At 43.1% G+C, this 25,903-nt stretch overlaps 1 protein-coding gene across 2 annotated transcripts in view; it reads right to left on the reverse strand.

Annotated features, from left to right (window-relative positions):
- Positions 1 to 20,887, reverse strand: part of NFKB1 (nuclear factor kappa B subunit 1) — a 65,925-nt gene extending 45,038 nt beyond the window's left edge. The window contains exons 1-4 of one of the 2 annotated variants that reach the window (XM_035111669.3): positions 20,400 to 20,887; positions 7,661 to 7,713; positions 4,506 to 4,590; positions 2,834 to 2,874 (exon numbers count right to left, since the gene is read on the reverse strand). In XM_035111669.3, coding sequence (XP_034967560.3) covers positions 2,834 to 2,874; positions 4,506 to 4,590; positions 7,661 to 7,705 — 171 coding nt within the window. In that variant the 5' untranslated portion in view covers positions 7,706 to 7,713; positions 20,400 to 20,887. The remainder of the gene's footprint in view (positions 1 to 2,833; positions 2,875 to 4,505; positions 4,591 to 7,660; positions 7,714 to 20,399) is intronic. The other variant, XM_088661114.1, reaches the window with a different exon arrangement.
- Between the last annotated feature and the right edge of the window lie 5,016 nt (positions 20,888 to 25,903).

Genomic DNA, 25,903 nt, shown 5'->3' on the forward strand with positions numbered 1-25,903 from the left:
CTACAGCTGACCATACACTGTAATATGACACCTCATACATCACATTAACATAACTAATATTTAAAAATTATACAGTTATCTAATCGTATACATGGCAAGGAAACACCATGATTTTTGCTGCAACACACTAACATGGCCACTGCAAAGTTGGCCTTCAGTAAGTCACTTGCTTTAAGTGTAACATACCTCGCCAAACTGTTGCACTGATACAAAGATACATAACCTTATCGTACCCATAGCCCTTGATGTGATGAAGCAAGATATCTACAGTAAAACAAACAAATAAGCAGGCCACATGTTTCCAACATTTAGAGGCTGTCTCAAATTCTAATCATCTTCAGCCCACAGCTAGCCATCCTACTCAAAACAATAGCTCTCAAAATGAGTAAGCAACCGCAAAGCTATTCTGTCCAGATCTTTTTCCATTTTAGCACTACAACGGATGTTCGACTTTCACTCCGAATTTGCTGCAAATGCTTCAACATTCTCAGGAGAGGAAACCATACCTTGCTCGTGCAAGAAGCAGCACTGGGGCAATTCTTAAGATACAACTTCATATTGGAGGCATTGAGGCTATGATGCAGGGCTTACACGGTGCATAGCTTAATTCATGGGTAGGCAAACTAAGGCCCAGGGGCTGGATCTGGCCCAATTGCCTTCTAAATCCAGCCCGTGGACGGTCCAGGAATCAGCGTGCTTTTACATGAGTAGAATGTGTGCTTTTATTTAAAATGCATCTCTGGGTTATTTGTGGGGCATAAGAATTCGTTCATATTTTTTTTCAAAATATAGCCCGGCTCCCCACAAGGTCTGAGGGACAGTGGACCGGCCCCCTGCTGAAAAAGTTTGCTGACCCCTGGGCTTAATTCGTTCCTGCGGTGCTGGATTTGCTCAAACAGTGCTTGCCTTACTTATAGCTGGCTCATCCCCCCCCCCCCACATAATCCTGGGAACTGTAGAATGCTGGGAATTGTATCTGTGAGCAACCTACATCAGTATAGTGGTTCAGACATCATTATTGGGAGGGACGAGAGCTAAGTAGCAAAGAAGCATACCTTGAATACAGAGGGTTCCAGGCATCTCCAGTTAAAAGCAGCAGATGGCAGGTGATAGGAAAAAGCTTTTCCTGAGACTGCAGAGAGCAGTCATTGAATATTTCATGGGGTTAGATCAGGCTTCCTCAACCTCAGCCCTCCAGATGTTTTTGGCCTACAACTCCCATGATCTCTAGCTAGCAGGACCAGTGGTCAGGGATGATGGGAATTGTAGTCTCAAAACATCTGGAGGGCTGAGGTTGAGGAAGCCTGGGCTACTGGTAGATGGACAAGAAGCCTGAGACAGCTTCCTAAAGTGTTACAAAAACGTCAAGCTTTGTTTTGACAATAGAAAAGCAGGTGGCTAGATGTCTTTAGTACCTGTCTTCCTCATCTGTGATAATTTACTTCCACTGATCCTGGTTCCAGGCAAAGTAGGGTTCGTACCTGTCCTGTAGACTAGGATTGAATAACAAGATTTGCAGGACAAACCATCCATAAGTTGCCTGATGGCAAGGTGGTTTGCCTAAAAGGAAAATCAAAAGTAGGGAGCCAGGCTGTGTGAGCCGTGCTGAGAACCTTGCTATAGGGTAGGGGGCACCAGAAAAAAGTGGGGCATGGAAGTTTGGAACCACTATTGTTCTTAAGATCAACTAACCACCCGTTCAAAAAGAAAGAAAAAGAGAATCATAACAACATACTTTCCAAAGGGACCCAGGTGGCGCTGGGTCCAAAGGGCGCTGGGTCCAAAGGGACCCAGGTGGTACTTTCCAAGGGACCCAGGTGGCGCTGTGGGTTAAACCACTGAGCCTAGGGCTTGCTGATCAGAAGGTTGGCAGTTTGAATCCCTGTGACGGGGTGAGCTCCCGTTGCTTGGTCCCAGCTCCTGCCAACCTAGCAGTTCGAAAGCACGTCAAAATGCAAGTAGATAAATAGGAACCGCTACAGCGGGAAGGTAAACGGCATTTCCATGTGCTGCTCTGGTTTGCCAGAAGTGGCTTTGTCATGCTGGTCACATGACCTGGAAGCTATACGCCGGCTCCCTCGGCCAATAATGCGAGATGAGCGCGCAACCCCAGAGTCGGTCACGACTGGACCTAATGGTCAGGGGTCCCTTTACCCTTTACCTTACTTTCCAAAGTTGCCACAATGGTGGGGAGGGGGGATATTTGCATAACAAGACAAGGTATGGATGATAAAGATCTAGGTGGCAATGCTGAAATAAAGTATAAAAAAACAAAGACTTGAGCCCTAGAATATTCGCGGTTCTTGACTGGCTCTTATTTTAGGGTCTTTTCTTCCATTGCTTTCCTTTGTAAACTATTCTATACTCCTTTGGGGAAAACATGTATTCTACATTGTAGTGATGGGATGGTCAATATGGAAATTTCAGGTGTTGTACATTTGCCCAAGCTAGCATGGCCAATTGACAGAGATTCTGGGAGTCACAGACCAACATCTGGAGGGAACCACACGGGCTACTCCACACTGTATAAGTACCACACATGCCTTATGGGCTCCCTTACGTCTTATAAGGGACAGCTTACAGCTACCCTGCCAAAACAAGGCATCCTCATTGAGAATCTTCTTGTTTAAAGGAATATATTTTTATTCATGTCATTTAGATGCCCAACAGGTTCAAACAAAGCAAAAACAACAATATTAAGTCACCCATAACAAGACAGGCTAGATATGGAACCAGAGGACAAAATGTTGTTCGACATTTCTAAATCGAGTATTACAGCAGTTAACTGAAATAATGTTGTGGTAATTTCAAAACATCAATAGTCTTCTCTTACCTGCTTAGGTTGTTCAACGATTTGAAGGTATGGCCCATCACCTTGTTACAAAAAAATGAAAGGAAGATAGTTTGTTTTTGTTTTTTAAAAAATAAGTATTCTAAGATTTTCCTATTTTGCTTTTTTAGGATAACAGTTCACTTTTCAATTTCTCCCCTTTGTCACTCCCTCCTCCTCCCCTCCCTGCAGAATTTACCCTTCCCCCTTCAAGTATACTCAGGTGGGCACATTCTGGTCTGAGAAAAAGTTTCAGTTAGGATTGAATAATCTATATATCCCAAAAAAGCACAAGGAGTTAGTAAAAGAGGTGTTACTGCCTCTATATTTATAAAAATAAAATGTTATATTTACAAAGCCACAATTTTGCATATGATGCCTTAAGAAAATGAGGGCCAGTGTACGACATTGACCTGAAAACCTTTTTGGTTATACTTGTATTATATTACTTTAATCCTGCTCAACTATCAAAGAAGAATCTTAACAGATCCAAGGAGCACCAAGATCAGCTGAGAATAGCCTTGAGTTCCCCTACTATAAAAAGCACAATTTTCTGAAAATAAGTTATCTAAAACAATTCTGCAGTGATTATCAAAGTATATAATAAGGTTGTCCCTTGTGAAATAATGTGTGTCTTTTCGTTAATAATGTGTGTCTTTTCGTTAAGAGTCAGGCAATCAGGAACCCTCCCATGAATCCCTGGGAATTCACACCATGAATTTATAGCACAGTTAACGCACATGACCCAAAGAATCTTGGGAACCATCATTTGTTAAGGGTGCTGCCAACTGTAGCTCTGAGAGGGATAAACTACAGTTCCCAAGATACTTTGGGGAGGAAGCCATGTGCTTTGAATGTATGTTAAATGTCCTCTGCATACAGTGTGGAGATGTGAGTGGTTTGTGCACCCACTTGTGCTTCCTTGGACCAGGGTAAATATACAGAATAACTAACAGCCAATTTTCAACAGCAGCTTCAAACGTAACAGCGAGGGGAAATGCATGTCAATTAAAGTGGGAGTCGTGGTGCGTGCCACGTTCACACACATCAAAGCAGAGAAAAGGAGATCTCCTTTGCACATAGCTTAGGAAGCACAGTAAAAGGGAGAGCAAGTCATTCGTACTTCCCCTTTCTCTACTTATATGTGATGTCAAACTTTGTAATGAATCATCCATGATGTGCAAGAAGGAAAAAGCACAAGGCAGCTTAAGTCCATTTATAAGACTATATCAACAACACTCTTTTCATATTTGAAAAGTTGCAAGAAACAAACAGGGCATTTATTGACAGAAAGTCCCCAGACTTTCCAAACATTTCACATCCATATAATGAAAAGAAGAATCAACTGTACTGCACTAATCCTTTTTATGCTAGCATGTTCCGTAAAAACACAACATCTGATTGTCAAAACACTGAAGCTGGCATTTCCCAGTTCAATATGGGACAAAGGTCTTGAGCTCTTCAAAGCTATTTAGAACGGAAAATTTAGGCACAAACAGATTCTCGCATTACTGTACTACCATACCATAATGGGAGAAGCTGTCCTTATAAACATTAATGGCTGTCAGAGAAGGATTTTTTAAAACTATAATCCATAACTGTTTTAGACAAATGTAAGTCTCTGAATATGAAGCAATTTTAAAAACCATCTCAGTCAAGCATAAATGATTTTTACCTGTGTGCAGGTGAAGATCAGATGTAATCATGCTTGGACTATTGATCAGCTGATTCATCCCAAAGTTGTGGTCCATTCCATACACCTGCATTGAGAATATCTGTGCTTCTTAATAGATTTCAGGCTCTAGTAACTTATTTCAGGCTCTAGTAACAAAAATACTAATTTTACAGCTCTTGCTTCCTCGCCCAATTTTGTTCTGCAGTTACCCTAAGTATACGAACTCTTTTCAATAACTGGGTTGAATTAGCCTAGGGTTTGCTGATCAGAAGGTCGGCGGTTCGAATCCCTGTGACGGGGTGAGCTCCCGTTGCTTGGTCCCAGCTCCTGCCAACCTAGCAGTTCGAAAGCACGTCAAAATGCAAGTAGATAAATAGGAACCGCTACAGCGGGAAGGTAAACGGCGTTTCCATGTGCTGCTCTGGTTTGCCAGAAGCAGCTTTGTCATGCTGGCCACATGACCTGGAAGCTATACGCCGGCTCCCTCGGCCAATATTGCAAGATGAGCGCGCAACCCCAGAGTCGGTCACGACTGGACCTAATGGTCAGGGGTCCCTTTACCTTTACCTTTTACTATTTGATGAACTACCAGCAAATGTGTATCCCACTTTTTCCACATTGCATACAATGTCTGTGACCCTAACATGAGAACCCAACATGATCCCTGTTAGATCAGGCCAAAGGCTCATCTAGGCCAGCATCCTCTTCTGACAGTGGCCAACTAGATACCTACGTGAAGTGCAATGGTATTCGCTTGTGATTCCCAAGAACTAGTATTCAGGGGCATACTGCCTCCACAGAGTGGAGGAAAAAGATAGCTTTGGCCTCCATGAATTTGCCAAAAGCCCTTAATTACCTGTGAGGAGTTTCACTTGCATGCTTTCTAATTTGTATTGCCTTACAGCTCCTTTGGGAGGAAGGGTGGGATATAAATTTAATAAGTACGTAAATAAATGAAGCCATCCAAGTTGGTGGCTGTCATGTACATCTAGCAGGAAACAAATTCCATGGTTTTCTATGTGCTGTGTGAGTATGTGCTTTCGTCTGTTCCGATACTTTCAATATTCAGCTTTATTGGAGAGAGGGAGGAAACCTTTCCATTCACTTTCTCCACACCATGCGTACAATTTTATACACATATATAATAGTCCCTCTTACTCACTTTTTTCCTAAACAAAAAAAGGCCCAAATGTTAGGCTAACATTTCTTCATAGGAAGGTAGCCTTGTTCAGCAAGAGTTTCCCTTCTGCTTCTCATGCAAGGAAAAGAAGAGCTCCGTCTATATAATGATGAGAGCCACAAATATATTGGGAGGCTCAGGATTGCAATCAGTAGCTGAAGTCCTGTATCCTGTTACATACAGGCTTCAATGGTGCTAAACATGTGGTAGAGGATTGCAGTCCATAGGCGAAGCACAAGCACGGGTATATGGAACTGCAATAATACATAATATTGCACACATTCATTGCAAGAAGTCTCCCAGATCACGTGTGCGATCTCTTCCTTCAAAACCATCACGTAGCCCACTTTTGAAAAGATGACATTAGGGCAAACTTCTAGTTCCTATAGCATATCTCAGGCGCATCCAATGAGGCACCCTCCAGATGGCAAACTCTTATCATACCCAACCAAGCATGGCCAATAGTCAGGGATGATGGGAGTTGTAGTTCCCAACATCTGAACTATTTCAACCGTATAAGGGTTTTCACAGAAGACCCAGATAATACCTAATAAGTGACTAATGAACACACAGTGCTAACATCTGTAGAATTGCCAGTCCAACCTGACAAGTATATTTAAAATAAAAATAAAAATGTAAAGTTGCTCATGCTTCACCATTCGCAGTGGGTGGATGATCATATCTGGAAATTTTACTTTTTGCTAATTTGAACATGGGCGTAACACAAAGACCTTAGTGAATGTCAAAAAGTTGCAACACCCACTCATTAAAAGCAAATGAAGCAACAACAAAACCATAGTTATGACTCATACAGGATACACTAACCTAAAAATGCAATACCAAGTAAACTATTGGTCTCTCATTCGCAAAGCTTACTTTGCATTTTCTTAACAATATGGATAGAAAATAGATTTCATTATTTGTGTCCAAAATCTAGTTTCCTTTTACAGTACTGTCTATTTCTAGCACTTTCTTACACAGGTCTGCAATTATTTTGAAACAGAAACTGGAGAACAGGATCATATAAAGGAATACACCCAAGGGAAAGTTATCTTAAAAATAAAGTAACACAGCAATATTAGAAGTACTCTGTCCTCAAATAACACATTCAATCAACAGTCCTCAAGGGAAAGTTATCTTAAAAATAAAGTAACACAGCAATATTAGAAGTACTCTGTCCTCAAATAACACATTCAATCAACAGAGAGAATGAAGAGCAGCTGGATAGCAACCGCTAATACCGTTTTGCAGTCCCGCCATGATTCCACTCATGTTTGATGACTTGCAGCTGAATTAAGCATAACAATGATTTATTTATTTATTTTATTTGCGATCTTTATATGTTGCCCTACACACAACAACAGTACTCTTGGCAACTTAACACATGACGACGACAAAGAAGAGCCTAATAGTACATTCAAAACAGTCAATTCAAAACAGAGAGAAGAGAAATAAAACCGCAGAACCAGACCACTTTTAAAGCAGAGCAAAGGAATAAAAACACAAAAGAGCAAAACAATCTTAAATCCACAACGGTTTAAAATGCCTGGGAAAATAAACTAAGGTGCCAAAAAAATAAATTACAGGAGGCACCAGGAGAGCCTGTCTCGGGAAGGTAACCGTACCAGTACTGGAGACGCCCTTTTTCTTGTAGCTACTATACCTCACCTTGCAAAGTAGCGGGTGCAGAGATTATGATCTCAAGGTTTAGGTAAGAAGTGGCAATTTTTCAAAAAATGGTAACACACTGTGAAGGGCTTTTAAAAGGTCTGAATCACCACTTAATTGAATTCAGAAACTGACAGGGATGAAGTCCCCACATAATATGAGGTGGGGTTCCGTCCCGTCCTCCCCTTCCTATTTGTTTTATATAGGCTCAAACATCCCTTAGTTTTTAAAGTAGGAAACACAACTTCACACATAATGCTTTACACACATTTTAGCAGCATGTTACTATCGTAGGGTATATGCTCACCTGAGGGTCCGGCACTCCCAAGAGATATGCACTGTCATCTGCCATTCTGAGAGCTGAAACAATTAAAACCATATATTGCAAGTCAAAGCATAGTTACAACAGCTACTGAGTCCATAAAGTCACCCAATAAAGTTGAACCAAAATCTCTAAGGAAAATAATCTGACTATGTGAGATACAAAATGTTTCAGATGGTATTTTATACAGCAGTATTTTTAAAGTTTTAGAAAGGATGACATCTCTAGATCAAGTTCAGTCCTTTATTGTTATAATAACTAGGGATGAAGTTGATTGTTGTTGTTTTTTGAAATGTTTCTAAATAAACCAGCTCAGAAGTGATATCTGGCAAGCTGGAAACTGAAAACTGGGGCGTCATTCTCATAATGCCTGCAGAACTCATGCTGCTCAACTGTTTTTATAATTCTGTTTATATAATGTTCTACTTGTGGTTTTTTGTGGGGGGGCTTTTTTGCTTTTAAAAAAAGGGATCTGAAGACATTGTATGATCAACTTTAAAACAAAAACAAAAATGGTGGGCTGCAGCCTGCTATACCTTTGCTTGTCTTCAGAAAAGGCAATGTCAGGATAAGCAGAGCTCTGTCGCTTCAGACACCTTGTAAAGACAAATCATTTTGCATGCCTCCCCGCCACATAAGTGGACTCTATTATTACTAGATTAGGGGGGTGCTTTTTTTAAAAAAAAAAACAACCAACAACAGCAACCACCTGTTCTTTTACAGTTTTAATTCCCCCCCCCCTTTTTACAGAGATTTAAAATATTAAGGGGGCAAGAAATGCTTTAAAATAAATAAATAATCAACCACCATATTTTGAAGCTTTATTCCAGGCATCCCCAAACTGCGGCCCTCCAGATGTTTTGGCCTACAACTCCCATGATCCCTAGCTAACAGGACCAGTGGTCAGGGATGATGGGAATTGTAGGCCAAAACATCTGGAGGGCCGAAGTTTGGGGATGCCTGCTTTATTCTTCCTCCTATTCTCCCCCCCCCAAAAAACCTTTCATTAGTTGGAATATGGGAGAGGTAGAGGTTTCATACATCCCTAGCAAAATCCTTTAATTGCTAGATATCAGCAACATTCCCTTTTTACCACAATATCAGCTGACCAGGAATGCACGATGCAAGCTGGTTAGCTGAGGTATAACAAAAGCATCGCTAAATTTTCTTCGCCTTTCCCGTATGACTTGAGCTAAGGAGACCTTCCTCTTAACTACATTGTCAATTGCCTAGAGAAACCTGTCAAGCAAGGTTCACAGCTCCTTTGCAAAACAGATTTACCAATAAGCCCTCTCTCTCCCACTCCTCTCCCTCTCGCCCTCCCGTTACTCAGGGCTTTCTTTTGTGTGTGATAGTACTCGCTGGTACTTTTTTTTAATGGTCGTTTCAGGCATTTTATGCTGGAACCCATGGCGCTTTTATCAATATATCAGTACTGGAACCTCATTTTTGATGATGATGATGATGAACAACAACATTATTCATTTTTTCTGGAGGAACTCTGGTCATTTCACAGCCCTTTTAGCTTCTATTAAGCATGTATGATATGATGAAACTCTATTTTGAATGCATCAAATGTGACTCAGAAGAAGGAAGGTTTGGCTGTTACTGGATTTTCCATTGGCAGCTACTTAGAAACAGACTTTTGCTTGCTATGGTAAATGTGATCTGAAATACATAATTGAACTTTGCATCATACATATCTGACCTGTGTATCATTTTATTTATATTGGTTGATGCAAAACAGAATGATGCAAAAGGTCACATGTACACCATGCTTTTAAAGGAAGTGTAGTTTACCTCTCACAGAGCTACAATTCCCAGCAACCTTAGCAAATTACAATGTCAAACATTCTGGGGAACCCATGCATTTTAAATGTGCTTTAAAAGTATAGTGTGGGGTTGACCTCAAATATTAGTAAAAGTTTAAGGTGAATTTATATTACCAAAATTTACCACTTTTTGTTAGAAGGGAAGGGTTCTTTTTAAATATTTTATTTTCAATTCTTTAGAATTAACACAGCATTAAAAAACAAATAAATATGCCCCCGCAGATTCGTATTTCCTGTCACCAATCAACCAGAGCTGATAATACTGATTAAACCTTGCAGAACTGTATCACAACCTTTGTCTATCAAATAAACCTAGACCACAATCCAGCATATCACAAACTGTGCACACCCACTCGCTTTTATTTCATCTCTGGGCTGTACTCAGGGCACAGTGAATTAATAGTGAGCAGTAAGTGCAGACAGTGATCAAACCTCTTCCTTCTCTCCTCCCTGGCACTCAATAAAACTCTGAGGTAGGCATGTTTTTAGAGCCCTGCCAGGTAGAGGAGTGTGTGTGTAATATAACAGAACCCAATTACATTACAAACACCTGTGTGAAGCCTGAATCAAGAGTTAAAACACAGACCACTACCTCAACCAAACCACTAATTGATTTGCAAACCTAAGGCTACTACAATCAGTTTAGGTGGCTAATGCTGAGGGGGAACTTCAATATTCCACAGGGCATATGCAAAATTCCTTCATACCCAGGAGGAAAGCAACAGGAGGACTCCCACAGTGTTATTACATGCAAAGAAAATCCCACCCCCAAAAGCCAAGAACAAATGCATGCAAGCTGCAGTTTCATGCATTTGCCGATGATTCACAGCACCAGATTAAATGACTAAAATAGCCTTATATTTTTCAAATGGGGATATTTCACAGTGCAAGCAAGCAAGCAAGCAAGCAAATGAACCTATCAAAAGGTTGTCAAGTAAGTTTTGTGTTGTTGTTGTTGTTGTTTTGAAAAAAGAAACACTCTGGCACATTTCACTAGCTGGGACAAAACAGCACCTCACATACAAAATTCAGTTGGCTTTATTGGGATACTTGAGTGTTTCTTCTGCAAAGAAGGAAAACTGTAAATGGCTGAAATTGGGGGCATGCTTCATGAGAACTGCATTATAGGTCTACATCTGTGTAAACCCTACAATGAAAAGTGCACCTGGAGTAGGGTTGCCATACATCAGGAATTTTCCAGACATACCTGGAATACTTCAGTCGGAAACAGTTTCTGGGAGGAAATTGGCAGATTGTTCGGGAAAATCCAGACGTATGACAACCCATGTTGGCAATGTCGTTTTTGCCCATTTCCCTTAAAAATAGCTTAAACCGCATCTTATGTGTCCATTTTGTTACTTTTTGAACTACAGCAACCTTAACCTGGAGGGGAATTTTACACCTGATTGCCTGGATTAGAGATTGAGAGAGGAATGAAATAAAACCTATGAATGGAGGTAATACCAATTCTGTTCTGGGGAAAGCAAATTCTGGAGCATTGAAGGAACTGTTTCAGCCTGTATCAGACAGTGCCAGTTATAGGGAGGGCAAACTTCCCATATAGTATTCATTTTTAAAACCCATGCAGATGATGCAAAGAAAAGCATTCTGTGCAAATATTTGCATATTTTTTATTTATTAAAATATTTGCTTATTTACATAATTTATTCTCCTCCTCTATTAGTCATTTGGGAAGAGAATTAGGCAGAAAATTAAAGACTTGTTCTGGGGAAATCCTGCACGTTGAAATTCAGCCACCTGCACTTCCCAGCTCCTAAAATTATAAGATTGACAAGGCCTTGAATGACTAGCACGGCTTTAAAGGCTTTTAGTGGTTAGAACTACCCACTATTAGGATGGTGACTTCTTCATCGAATACCACAGTCTAAACTTACACACAGCACAGTCACAAAACTGTGTGGGAAATCCAGTAATTCAGTTTGCATGCAGAAAACAACAACAACAATACACAGTTGTTATGAGAATGTGCTTTCAGGAATGCAGTATTTGCTAGGTGGCATTTCTGCACACATATTGGCACTGAAACATTAGGCACAAAAAGCAATTGGAGAGACCATTAAGAAATCAGGAATTGCTTAACGTAGTAATTTCTGGGTGTAAATAATGGTAATATCACCACCTAAAGGGAGCAAGTGAAAGAAATGGGAGTAGGTATCACTATGAAACTATCCTTCCTAAATTACATTAATTGCCCGTAATACATGTTGCATGATAATATGCTGATAGAAGCCTAGTTTAAATAGTGTTGCAGACACTGGGTGAAACAACTTTTTAATATGTATCTCATGAACAACAAGTAAAAGAAGAGATGCGGTGTATCTTTTTTGTGCGACTTTAAAGATTACAATGTATATCAAGAAAGTCATAAAATGTAACACGAATCGAAAGCTTAAAGACATTTAATAAAAGTACAGTCATACCTCGGGTTACAGACGCTTCAGGTTGTGTCTTTTCCAGTTGTGCACCGCGTGAACCTGGAAGTACCCGAACGGGTTACTTCTGGGTTTCAGCACTCACACATGCACAGAAGCGCTAAATCACGCTTTGCGCATGCGCAGAAGCGCTGAATCACAACCAGCGCATGCACAAACGCAGCGCTGCGGGTTGCGAATGTGCCTCCCGCACGGATCACGTTTGCAACCCGGGCGTCCACTGTATTTCAACACCCCCTTAAAACAGAAACAACCCTGAGGTGTGAAACACTCACAGTAATTGAGAATTGCATTTAAGAAGTTTTGTTTGCAAACGAGGCATATACGCAAAGAGGACATAATCAAAAGAGAAACTTGAGTTTGTTCCCCTGAGAATTTACCTGTTGTAAGATTGGGAAGGCAGTCTCCTATTTCAAAAAAGAATACAATATTGGGGGAAAGCCATAGCTTAGAGGTACCCTACATACTTTGCATGGAAAAGGGTGTCAGGTTCAAACTCTGGCATCTCCAGGTAAGTTTGGAAGAGACTCCTTCAAGCCGGAAATCCCTGGGAGCTGCTGTCAATTGGTGATCAACAATATTGAGTGGTCTGACTTGGTATCAAGGCAGCTTCCTATGTTCTTTTTTAAAATAATGCAGTCTAAAATCGTGTAGAGAACATAGGGAAGGGAAGACTTTATGCACCCAGTTCTCAATCAAAACCATTCACTCTATGGGCCTCTCATTTATGCACTTCATGTTTTATAAAACTTCCCAAGGGAATCATGTGGTTTTAGAGTTGCTCTGGCTTCCCTAAGCCAAAGAATGCCAAAACATTAAAATCCGCGCAAAAAGAAAAACGAATTATCCCCAGTTCCATGAAAGAAACCTCAGCCTGTATAGGAGAAGTGATTATCCAATCACTTAAAGCTAAACAAATTCTTCCCAGAATTGCTCTTGCTGTATTAAAGGGAAATGGACATAATTGTGCCAAGCATATTGCAAAAGATTATCTACGGAGGGGGTAAAATACTTTCAAGGGACAATAACTAGTTCTTCAGCTCAATAGTTTTTTCTGGCAGTTACTTATCTATGAGTCAATAAAACAAAACAAGTTATGGCAGGGATAAACGCGCCAATGCCTCTTCAAATACAACCAAATAATAAGCATTTGTGATATCACATTTCAAATGTGATTTCATGTTATTTGTAAATGCAACCATGATTATTTGTTCAGCAAAACATGAGCCGCCTCGCAATTGAACTGGCTTTTTGTTTCTCCAAATCTTGGCTTGTTTTAAGCTGCTCTTACCCCATGTCTCTGTAGCTTGGTGACCACCTGGTGTGGGGCAGCCAAGCAAACTGTGGTTAAGCAAGGCTGTTGGTTTCAGATATAACACCATACCACAGTTAAAACAACCCATGGGTCATAAGCCAAGAACAAGCCATGGTTTCATATCATGGTTTGTTGCCCTGAAATAAACCATAGTTAGTCTGCTGAGGTGGAGCCACGCAAAAAGGAACCATAGTTTAGCATTATGTGTGAAACTGATACCGGGTACTTGCCTCAATAATCACTACCACAAGGTCAAATCAGTATTAAAATTTTCTACACTGCAGATGAGCACACTGCTATCTGCCTGCTTCCCTGCTGGTACTTAACTGGCGTAACAGAAGCAACAAATTAGAATGCAGGAACAAGCACAAAAGAAAATGCCTGTAATGAATGGGAAAGCCCAAGCTTGCTCTTCATATACAAATTCAAGTATGTGTGGGTGTGGACCACTCCCATCTAATTTGAATGGAGAAATGGTGGATTGACAGCTAAAAAATGCCCACATTCTATAGTCTATCCAATGAAGCTTGTCCCATCCTTCTGCAAAGAAACACCTACAACAGATGCTGTGCTCAGGGCACTTCTTGGTATGTTTACAGATGGGATTAAATGCATGACACCAAATTCAGTTTGCACAATTCATATGGATTTTGGCTCTTGCACAACAAACCTGCTTAAAGAAAAGCAATACTTTTTGCAGCTAGGAAAGTGATGGGGAATGTGCTGGAAAGTGTGGGGAAGCAATTCCTCGGTGTGTCTTCATATAACCTCCCTGCAAGCAGATCCAAATGAATAAACTGCTGGCTTCATATAACCTCCCAGAAAACTTTGTATAAAGGAATCAGGCTGAATGCTCAACAAACAGGGCTTCTCAAACTGACCAAAGAGGGTTATAAGTAAATTATACAAGAAGCAAATTGAATAGCAATAAAATTCAAAAGCTAGTAAAAAGAATCACTAAGTATGCCAGAAAATCAACTGGACACAAGTTGAAATAGAAGGGGATTTGCAACCCTTGTGAAAGGAGGATAGAGAAAAGTGCTTCCTCGCTTATTGCAAAGCCTAGAGCAGGCTTCCCCAAACTAAGGCCCGGGGGCCGGATGCGGCCCGCGAGGCTTTTTTATGTGGCCCCCGGTGACCCCCCACTGCCACTGCCTGCTCTTAATGGCGCGGCGCGGCTGCCCACTTCCGGGTTGCCAGAGTGTCAGAAATAGCTTGTGCGCATGCGCAAGCATCATTTCTGGCGCACTTCCATGCCGGAGGAGGCCCATGCGCATGCGCACAAGCTATTTCCGGTGTTCCAGCGACCCAGAAGTGCACCGGAAATCACGTGTGTGCACATGTATGGGTGCATGCTCCGGCCCGCAGCGCAATCGGCGCTGGCGGCACCGGCCCTCGGTGATGTAAGTTTGGGGACCCCTGACCTAGAGCTTACAGTGGCAAAAGCTCTATGTATAACCAGGGGAGGCCTGTCTTGTTTTGTTGCCGGAGGCAAAACTGGAAACTGCTGCCCCTCCTGCAAAGCCTTGCTTACCGGGGTCACTTGGTGGCAGCTTCTGGCAAGATCTCATGAGATCTTGCAGAGATTTCACAATATATTTTGCGAGCTCCATGAGATCTTGCTGAAAACAGCTGCAGCTGCTGCAGCCACATGACCCTCAAAGAATTATGCTGCCCAAGGTTGGCTGCTTCACTCTACCTCATGGGGAGGCTGGCCCTATTTCTCACCATTAGTAGTTATTACATGTATCATATTTTGCACATAAGGCAATTTGTAGCTTCTTAAACTCCTACACTTAAAATGGATAAGTTATCAAATGTTTGTCAAATCTGCTACCATAGTGTTAGACTAGAAAAAGTTGCACATGTGCACACACAAAAGTTCAGATACAACATGGTGTATGTATAACATCATCATACTTGGTGGGTTATTGCATAATGAAGAGGCAAGAAAAGATCATTGCATATATTGACTGCAGGGGCTGGATATTAACTGGATATGTATACAACCCTGCAAAAGCCACAGTGCTGACAAGCACGCAAGGGCATTTGGTATATGAAGAACTTTCTACCTAGATACCAATACCAGCAGTGGCCAGCCAGGTGTTCCAAGGAAACCTGCAAACAGGGCATGAAGGCATCTGCGTTGCTCCATTTCTCCCCACAAACCACCTAGTATGTTTGATGTGCTTTCAAGCTGCTAGGTGGGCAGGAGCTGGGACCAAGCAATGGGAGCTCACCTCGTCGCAGGGATTCGAACTGCCGACCTTCTGATCGGCAAGCCCTAGACTCTGTGGTTTAACCCACAGCGCCACCCGCATCCCCAGAGAAGCATCTTACTGGCTGCTTAAAAAAAAGAACAAGATGCTGGACCTTTGTTTACCCTTGCAACACTGTTCTTATTGCCAACAAACCATGAATGCACCTTGTTTATTTCACTGCTGTTCATACATAACTAAGGCAGGATGCTCCAGCTGGTGTTGTGCTTATATAAAGGTAAATCATGGCAGTGCAATGTACCCAGGGCACTATGTACCATTTTATGAGTAGAAAGCTACAATGAGTGAAGAGCCCTTTAGAAATATCTCCATCCCATATGCTTCTTAAAATTAGGGTTGTAAAACAAAATACTCTAGTTGCCAAGTAGAAGAATGAGTTAAGTGGTTAAGATCTTGGCACAAATCTTACTTCACATAACAGTAACAGCTCCACACTGTTTGTTTTACTCTTCAGCTTTAAAAAAGAAGAAAATCCATTTTAGGATTAGGCGGTGGGTTTCTTTTTAGGAAGGGCAGAAAGGTGTTGTTAAAAACCACATCACTGCAAAGCAATAATCTGTGTCTACTCTAAGGTTAGCAAACACTTTATTCTATGGTTTTTATCTGGCTTGTAGATGACTAAAGCTCTGGATGGGGTTGAAATTCAATTCACTTTGCATTTAAAGGTGACACTATCTAATCTGCACTTTCTAAAATAATATGCAGACTGAAACACAGCCATCCTTTGAAAATCATGCAGCTCCACATTTTGCAGTGCTGTTCTCAAACCAAGTAATGAGTACAAAATGCACAAACTAGGGTTAAGTGTTCATATGAATGCATATATTAATCAAAATAACATACACAAATTATGGGACATTGTTTGCAAAAAATATGCACACACATAAATTCATCCAAAATACTGAATTTTCATTGGAAAAACGAGAAACTGAAAGAAACCAGAAATTGTCTGCTTCACCCATCCCTAGGCTGAACCCTGCAGCCTGCTTCTTACTTCTAGAAGCGATCTAAGAAGTATCAACAGAGGGCTTTTATTAACCGAAATTATATTGCCTGCTAATAGTGAACAAACAGAAATGGGGAAATTCTACAATTGCTTAACATTTCATGTGAAAGTTAACAAAATCTGCCACTAATAATTAGGGTTGTTTATTTTTACTGAGCATCCTTACTCAGGAAAAATACATGGATGCTTTAGCTGAGATTCCTGCATTCCTTTCCAACTCTACCATTCTATGATTCTGTGATTTTACTGAAAGGCAGCTAAAAACACCTTTAGAACTCAATCTTGCAATTATGCAAGAAGCAGCTGAAGAGGAAGGAAAGTGAAGAATTCGCTACATTGATAAGGTCTGCGTATAATGAAAAACAAACAAACCTGCTATTAGAAGCAACAAATTTGAGTGGGGCAGAGTGTTGCACTGTACCATATTACACCTTTCTTCCTAAGAAAATTACTGAGTCACAACCTAACCTCCCCTCCCTTCCCTTGAAAAAGGCCTTATTCTGAGGAAATTCAGCATATTTCTGAGGAAATTCAACTTGCATGTTCATAAGTGAATCCTTTAGAAAACCCACTTTCTCTAGCACAAAGCCCAGCTATTCTTTTCTGGGACAATATTTATGTGACAAGTTTAATCCCTTGTATTGCACAGTCACCCAACATCACTGCAGGCAATTTAGTAAAGCATTCCCACAGTGAGTACAACAAAATGTCTCAAAATCTAATAATAATCTGTGTATAGTGAAATCTATCCCCCCTACACCTGCATCAGCTTGGTTTTCAATTTGTGCATGAATGGCACAAGTTAAAATTGGAACTGAAATAATTAAACCAAAACAATCAAGCAACACACAGTCTAAGTACTGAAAACAAAAGGATCTCAAACAACTCACAGTGTTTACATTTCACAGAAAATCACCATAGCTGCCAAGTTATCCCTTTTTTAAAGGGATTTTCCCTTATGCTGAATAGGCTTCCTCGCGAGAAAAGGGAAAACTTGGCAGCTATGGAAAATCACACACACATTGGCCATTGGTGCTTCATTGGCCCTACGAACACACGTTGCAAGCACTCCTACAATTCTTAATGTGAAAGTTGCTGGGACTCAGGTCCATCATAGCCTCGGAAGAGAAATACCTTCTTCATTCCACCTAACAAGGTGCACTCTGCACATGCAGAAATCTTATTAACATATTCCAATGCAAAACTTTGGCACTGAAGGAGATCCTAGGCTCATATCCTGGTGGGTACTGCTGCCCTCTCCCCTCCCATTGTTCCACATTCAAATGTCTGAGAACAGATCACTGGGTGGCAAGTGGGGGGGCAAACAGGGACAGCTGACCTCAGTCTTACAAATGGGAGATACCATATCAACATCGAGAAACATTACACTTCCAAGTGAAGAAAAAACAACAACACACACATCATTGGCATAGGATGCAATGGGGAAGGTAACAAACTCAGTGGCCTCTCCAGAGTGGTATTTTTAGTGGATGCATTCTGCAATATGTCACTGATGCAATACTAGTGTATCAGTGGTGGGTTTATACCACTGTATTAGTTGCTCTGCAATGTTTCTCCACTGTCACTACATTATTGCCCTCTGAAGGCACACTCTCGCTCAACAGAGCAACAAAATTTGGACAACAAAATTGGGACAAAAACACACACCTGAAATATTTGTGATACGAATGATTAAGAGAATTTCAGCAGAAAGCTATGGGGCATTCACATACTGTATTGGCAATGGAAGTAGGGTGTCTGCCCTGAAGCTCTTGCAGGAACAAACAGTGTTAAAGATTGACACAATATAAGGTGGCTTCCTATATTGTTTCCTATGGCTGTTTTAATTTATTGCATGCATGTTTATCCTACCTTTTTCTCTCAAGAGCTCAAGGTGAGATACATGGTTCTTCTCCCCCTCATTCAATCCCAACAACCCTGTTATGTTAGGCCAAGAGGCAGTGAACGGCCCAAGGTCACCCAATGAACTTCATGGCCGAGTGGAGACTTGAACCCTGGTCTCCCAGGCCAACACACAAACCACTACACCACACAGGCTCTCTTAGGTTCCTAATACCTGAGCACAAATAACAATGAAAAATGGAAATATGAAAATCACAACTTTCAACAGGAAAATCCTGCCCCCTGATTACTGTGAAACAAATAACCTAGTAGTTGAGGGAGGGATGCACTCTGCACATGCTTTAGATCTATTTATTTTAGGAGTATACCTCAATTCAAGGCTGAGCCCTGGCATTGCTGAATGACTATAAACTTAACTGTGGGGAAAACCAGCTTCATCCCAAAAACATACTTCCAATAGCATGAAAGAGACTCGCTCAAATATTGTACAAATTGTACAAATATTGTACAAATTCCAGAATGGCAGCAGGGGGTGAATATATTGCCTTCACCACCCCACCTTTTCAGTATGAAATCACCTTTTCTTTTCCTTTCTGCCCCAATGGTAACATGGGAAACTGCCTTTTAATGAATCAGACCATTGGCTTATCTAGTTTAGTGCTGTCCAGACTGACTGGCAGCGTCTCTCTATGATTTCAGACATGGGTCTCTCCCAACCCTACTTGGGAAGACTTGTGATTGAACATGGTACCTTCTGCACACAAAACATTCTGCTTAAAACATTTTTTGTTTAGCCTACCCGATTGCTTAGAAAGGTGGTGTAAATGTCAATCTCTTGCTATTTTAACTTTTCAAATGTCTTAAATTATTGTTCTTAAATTTTTGTTGCTGGTTCTTCTTATTGTTTAATCTTTTTGGCAAACCGCTTTGAGGTCTGTATGTTTGTTTGAGGCAATCAAGCAGCCTGCACCTTTTTGCGAAATGCAAAGATGTTCCACAGCTGCTGTCACCTCTCTCTCCCAACCCAGCAGCAGAGCTCCTGTGTCTGCAACAGCTGTGCTATGCCAGGCAGCCATGTAGCTAGCAAGCGAGACTGCTCTTGGGACAAAGAGGAAGTGATGAGGGGCGGGGGAGGAAGAGGCTTGCCCGGTTGAACACTAGCCTTCGACACCAGAGCGAAAGGCACAGGAAAGCCTTGCCCCAAAAAGAAAAAGGGGCAACTCCAAGCTCTGGGTAGGGAGAAGGCCTCGCCATGTGCGCCTCTCTCTCTCTCCCGAGTCCCAGCACTGCTTTCCCGAGCACGAGGAGCGGCATGTTATGTTCGTTTTGCGCAAGAATGAGGAAGTAGAAAGAGCTGTTGAGCACACACAGCGCGAAGAAGAAGAAAAGAGTAAAATGCAGAACTCCGCTCTTCAAATGTAATTCCCCCGAGAGGTCCACCCCAGCTAACCCGTACCTAAAAGGGCTTCAGGCCAGCTCTGAAAATGTCCACACCTGGAAACTAAAATCTACTTACTCCTCCCTCCCTCCCTCCCTTAAATCACTCGCACATGATGACTTGTGGGAAATCAGCTTTGGCGGAATAGAAATAAAAATGCCGTCTCTCTTCCTTGCCGCTCCGCAGGGAAACAGAGTGTCTTATTATGGCACCTGAGGGACAAGCAGGTTGACTGAGGCACAAGTTTTCACAGACTAGCGCCACTTGATCTGTACACACAGAAGCACCTCGGAAACCGCCTCTGCCAACCAGCAGCAGACTCCTCCTTTCCAATCTGGCCCCTGGGGTTCCGACCGCCTGGAAGGAGCCAAAATGGACCCCCCTCCCGCCCCGTGTCCCTCTTGTTGCCGCATCCATAAACATTCCCGCGTGGCAACGCGGAGAGCGAGAGAGCGCGCGCGCGTGTCAGCTAGCGAGCTAGCGGCGTTGTCGTCTCGTGCGAACGCGGCGCCGCTTCCCGCCTCCCCGCGGGGCTCACCTCGGGCCGACGAGCGGGATTCCTGGCGGCAACGTCGCCTCGCTGCGAGGGGAAGACGAGGAGCCGGCAGTTCTGAGGGAGAGAGACCCGAGGCGAGCAAGAGGGAGTCCCGCTTCACCAGAGCGCCATGTCGCCTCAGCGCGGCGGGGTCGAAAGAGCCTGGCCGTTCCTTGTTGTTGACGAGAAGGAGGAAGAAGTCCCTTCACTGCCCGCGAAGCTCGGGCTTGGCTCGTCGCCGGCTGAGAAGGGGGGGGGGGAGCGAAGAAAAAGGAAGCCCTGCGCTGCTGCTGCTGCTGCTGCTGTCACCGTCGAGGCTTTTTTCCTCCCCTCCTTTGGTGGTGGTGTCCCCCCCCCCCCCTCCGAGTTGCCTCTCGTCTGCTTCCAGCAGCGCGCACGCCCCTCTCCTCCCGCCCGCACAAGCTGACAAGACTTTGCACGCGCCCCCGGGGTTGACTCCCGCCTTTCTCGCTGCCTCCCTTCCTGCGCCCGCCCGCACCTCCGCCTCCCTCTCACTTCCTAGCTGGAAATTCCCATCGACGTCGTGAGAGTAGCGCGGGTGAAAAAGAAACAGGCGCCCGAGGGAGGGGTGGGTGTGCGCGCGTGCGCGCGCGAAGAAGCACAGAGCTTGCAGCAACCCGGAGGGCTGGGTTGAGGGCAGGGAGGGAGGGAGGGAGGCGCCTGAGATGTGTAACTCCACAGCCCGCTGCCATCATCATCATCATCATCATCATCATCATTATTTATAACTTCTCTAGCTTCTCTAGCTTAAATATGGCCAAATGTGCAACAAACATTTCAAGTACTCTCATGCCACTCTAACAGTCATGACCAGAGATGGACCTAGGTTCCCTTGCACCATAGGAGCCAACTCCTAGGGGTTCTTCAGCACCCCTATAATTTTTTTGAGGGGGCCACCTCTCCCCCAAGTTGATGGGCATTGTCATTCAAATGGGGTATGTGTTCCACATCATGTGATTAATCATGTGGGGTGGGACTTACCCCCCCCTATTTTTTCAAGTTGGCCTTGCACCCATGGCAAGGAAATGTATTGGCACCTCCCCTCCCCATCTCCAGATTCAATGGGGCTTACCCCCAGGAAAGTGGATACACAGGACAGCAGCCTAAATCTGACAAGCCAGAGGCAGGGATTTCTGACTCGCTTGCCTTTTCCTTACCTCAGACAAGGTGCCAGCAGAAAGGCACTAACTTGGAGGTTGTGCTCCAGTGCACACTTTACTCAGAAGCAAGCCCTGCTATAGAAACACCGTCACCTGATCCCCCCATCTCCCCCCCATCTACTTCTATCCCCCTCTTCCCAATGTCTCAACAAATGAAACCGATTTGTAAAATTGTTATGAGAGACATTGCATAAATTCTGTAAATCAAGAAAACCAATAATAATAATAATAATAATAATAATAATAAATCAGTGGCCCTTGCTCTCTGGGGTAAACGTGCAGCAGTGTGAGTGCTGGAAATGGATCAAGGTGGTAAAGAAACCCAGGAAAAGCAAATCAGTTGTGCTAAATTAAGAGCCGCCACCCCCCCCCCCAGGCCCAAGCAGCAGCATCCTCGCGGGGAGAAAATACACTGCTCCAAAGTTACCCAGCTAGGGTGATCAGATGAAAAAGAGGACAAGACTCTTGCACCTTTAATAGTTGTGTAGACTAGGAGTGGAAAATGTGGGATAGCAATTACTTGATGCAAGTCCTGTCATCAGCAAAGATCTACCGGTACCCACCTTGCAAACTTTGTGCAAACAACTGAGGATGAAAGAAAGATGTGATTTAGCAGTGACCTTTGATCATGATTGATAGGCATGAAAGGAGTACCTTACCATACTCCTTTGCTTCTCTTCCATGATTATAAATGTGTGAGTCATGGTGACTTTCTTCACCACCACCGTTGAGAAGTCTGGAAGAGAGCCTCTCCAGCTTCTCTGGCAAGTTCTTTTGAAAGCCGTTAGCATTGGAACACTAGTAATACAGTATTTAGATTAAAGGGGCAGGTGGGACTGAAGAGCACCTGGCGAGTGGTGACATCAGTAAACTTTGCCTCGATCTTGCCAGACTAAATAGTGGGTGGACTGAAGGAAATTATGTCCCTGAGATCATTAGAGTGCTTGAAAATGTGCAAATAATGTTGGCCTTCGTTTGAACAAGACCTCTGCGTAAGGAAGCCTTTTCATATGCCCACACCTAACAGAGGAAATGCAAAGAGCATCTTCCCATACAAAATTTTGACTGTATAAAAACTTTTGCCTTTATTAAGCAGCTTGACAATAAAAAATAAAGACTGCACTTACTGGCATTGATTTTTCTACACTGGAGCCAGGGCTGGCTCCAGCTGTTGAGGGACCCCTTTCGAGCCCCTATTTTGCAGTGCCTCACCGCCACCACCCCATGCCTCCAATTCAGTGTTTCCAAAACTTGGGTCCCCAGCTGTTTTTTGGGCTACAACTCCCACCATCCCTAGCTAGCAAAACCAGTGGTCAGGGATGATGGGAATTGTAGTCCGGAAACAGCCGGAGACCAAAGTTTGGGTAACACTGCTCCAATTACTCACCCAACCAACCACCCAGAAGAAGAGGAAAGGCAGCAGCTGCTTATTCTTGCCACTGTGGATCAAAAGCTTGCACTGCCTGTCCGTATTTTATTGGTTCTTGTATTAATTTACAAAGCCACCCACCTGTCAAAGCTGGCCCACAAGGGTGGTGGTGGGATTTAGAAATCCAGCTTGGCAACCACGTCTGGTTCTTCACCCTAGCTTTCAGATGATAATGTCCTTTCATTCATCAATTCATTCATTCATTCATTCATTCATTCATTCATTCATCTGCTTTAAAATGCAGCAAGTCAGCTGAATTTGGAGGCCCTCCTATTCACTCTGTTGACTGGGGGCTGTTGTCCCCAAGTCCTGCCCTGATGACACCATTGGTGGCACACAGGGCAAGACAGCAAGTGAGTGTTCATGGAGAGGAAATAACTGTCATTGCCTGCTGCCCAGTTTTGGGGTTGCAATGGGGATTAGGCACAAGGGGGGCAGAGAGAGGGCAGGCATGTCACGTGAGCAGGTTGCATTGCCACAGATGCTGCTGCTGTTCCTGGATATTGTCCTCACCTGCACACCCTGGTAGGCAAGCAATGCATGATAAGGAGCAACTGGGTTAGGGGGTCAATGGTGGAATCTCCCAAGGTGCTGGGCGTTGGCAGTTGCCCAAGGATGGTTATCCTTGCTGATAGCCCTAATATTCAGCAGATGGGTTTGCTATCATAATGCCAAAAAAGAATTAGTGGCTCCCTTGTGGCTGCAGATTAGCTGACATTGAGTGTATGAAGTATGGTGGGGAAGGCCACAGCAGGGAGCGTCAGACATCGCTGCTTGGTCCCTCTTTGGGGTTTGACTTGAGTCCTGCAGCACCCAAGATTTCCTGGGGTCCAACTGTGGCCCACCCCCACAGCCTGCTAGACCCCTCCCTTGAACTCTAGGCCTCCAACTCCTCAGGCTCCTCCCACGCTTCATCCTAACCCAGCCTGACCCTCTAGGACAGTGATGGCCAAACTTGGCCCTCCAGCTGTTTTTGAACTGCAACTCCCATCATCCCTAGCTAGCAGGACCAGTGGTCAGGGATGATGGGAGTTGTAGTCCAAAAAAAGCTGGAGGCCCAAGTTTTGGAAACACTGCTCTAGTATGTCAAGATATGGTTGAAAATATGCAGGTAACAATTATAGAAATAAAACAGAGAGGTAACTGTGTAAAACAGAAATCTTAAATATACTTACTTGGAAATCAAGGGGACATACAACTGAGCAGGCATGATTAATACTGTATTGTGCTGCAAGATTTCTGTGGTTACGAGTGGTCCTTCATTGCTTTGCAAAGGTCCTGGTTCTTCCCCATGTCTATAATAAAACCAGAATAAGCCATGCAAAATAGCAAAAGATGTAGATTATATAAAGCAATAGAAGTTATGCAAAAAAAAATTATACAGGTCACTGAGTTTAGATGACCATGGTGAATAAGTTTTAGGCAGTTTAGCATGTCATGCACACATTCTCATTAAGCTGAAGTCCTTACTGCTACTATCCCACCAAGGTCCCCCTGTTTGTGAGTCACAACTGATTCATTTGCAACTTTTGAAATATATCAGTAGGATGCCACACAGTGGGCTGCTTTTATGATACTATTTTGGCCATGTGCACAATACATGAAACGCAATGCAGTTAAATCAGCATATCTCCTTTTCAGAGAAGATGCACATTAATTACAACACCATAAACCAGGACTGTGTACACAACTATACCTTCAAAAGCACACACACACCCCCTCAAAGAATTATGGACTCTGTGGTTTACTCCTCAGAGTTACAATTCCCCAATCCTCTTCTAAACCTATGAATTCTTCAAGGGAAATAATGTGCTCCAAATGTGCTTTAAAGGTATTGTGTGTATGCAGCCAAAGTCACACTCAGCATAGATCCATGGAAATGAAGTGTATACATAGCTCAGGTTGGAGAACACTTGAATTCCCAAGGAAGCAGATGTATTGGTAATTCTTCATGTCAGCCAAACCACCCATAGTAACACATGTGATGCTGCAAAGCACTGCTTTGCCTCTTGAAGTAGGAAGACAATTCTTGGTTCAGTTGGGTGAAACATCGGCATCCTTTTACCCCATACTAAGCACTGCAGGAATACAGCTCTGAACAACCAGATATTTCAGTGAACCAGACATTGCATTTCTATCAACAGATCTCTCTCTTTTCCACATAAGAAAATGAAGTTTTGGGTCAGGCTAGATGTTATCTCACAATCCCTTTGAGACCTGTGATCCTGTACTAGAACTGAGGTCAGGCGAAGAGGCAGACTGCCAAAATGATTAGATCAGTTTCTTTGGGTAAGCAAATAGACCTGGCAAGAGTGCCTAAGGATTCCCTTTACAGACAAACTTAGGAAGCTGGATCAGACCATTAATCCATATAGCTCAGTACTGTCCATGCTGACTGGCAATAGATTTCCTAGCTGCAAGATGGGGGAATTCCTAGTCTGGAGATGCTAGGAATTGAGCCTGGGACCTTCTGTGTGTAAATCAGATACTCTGCCACCGAGTTATGGTCCTTCTCCTATTTCTTATTTAAGCTAGGGGCAAAATGGTACAACCTGGAGACACTTCTGGGAGTATTGCCAAAGTGGGCAGGTGTTCCTCCTCTCCCTCCCCTAGTGGGAAAGGGTACCACTGATGTGTTCTGGGTGAAAGAACACCAGGCTAACAAACTCTGGAGACACATAGTGAGTGAAAGAAAGACTCTGAAAGCTAACAGCACTTTGGGGTTGGGGCAGCTTTGTCTCCCTTCAGCAGTGAATCTGGGATATCTGCTGGAGTTAACCTGCATCTTCTGCTATGTGCAACTTGTGTGTAAGTAAGCCCAATATCACAAAATGGAAGTCATCCTCCAGTGACCTCGTTCCAAAGTGATCAGAAACTGAGCGTATACTGCATCTCTG

This window comes from Zootoca vivipara, chromosome Z1 (assembly GCF_965207765.1).
Source record: "Zootoca vivipara chromosome Z1, rZooViv2.hap1.1, whole genome shotgun sequence".
Classification (NCBI taxonomy): Eukaryota; Metazoa; Chordata; class Lepidosauria; order Squamata; family Lacertidae; genus Zootoca; species Zootoca vivipara.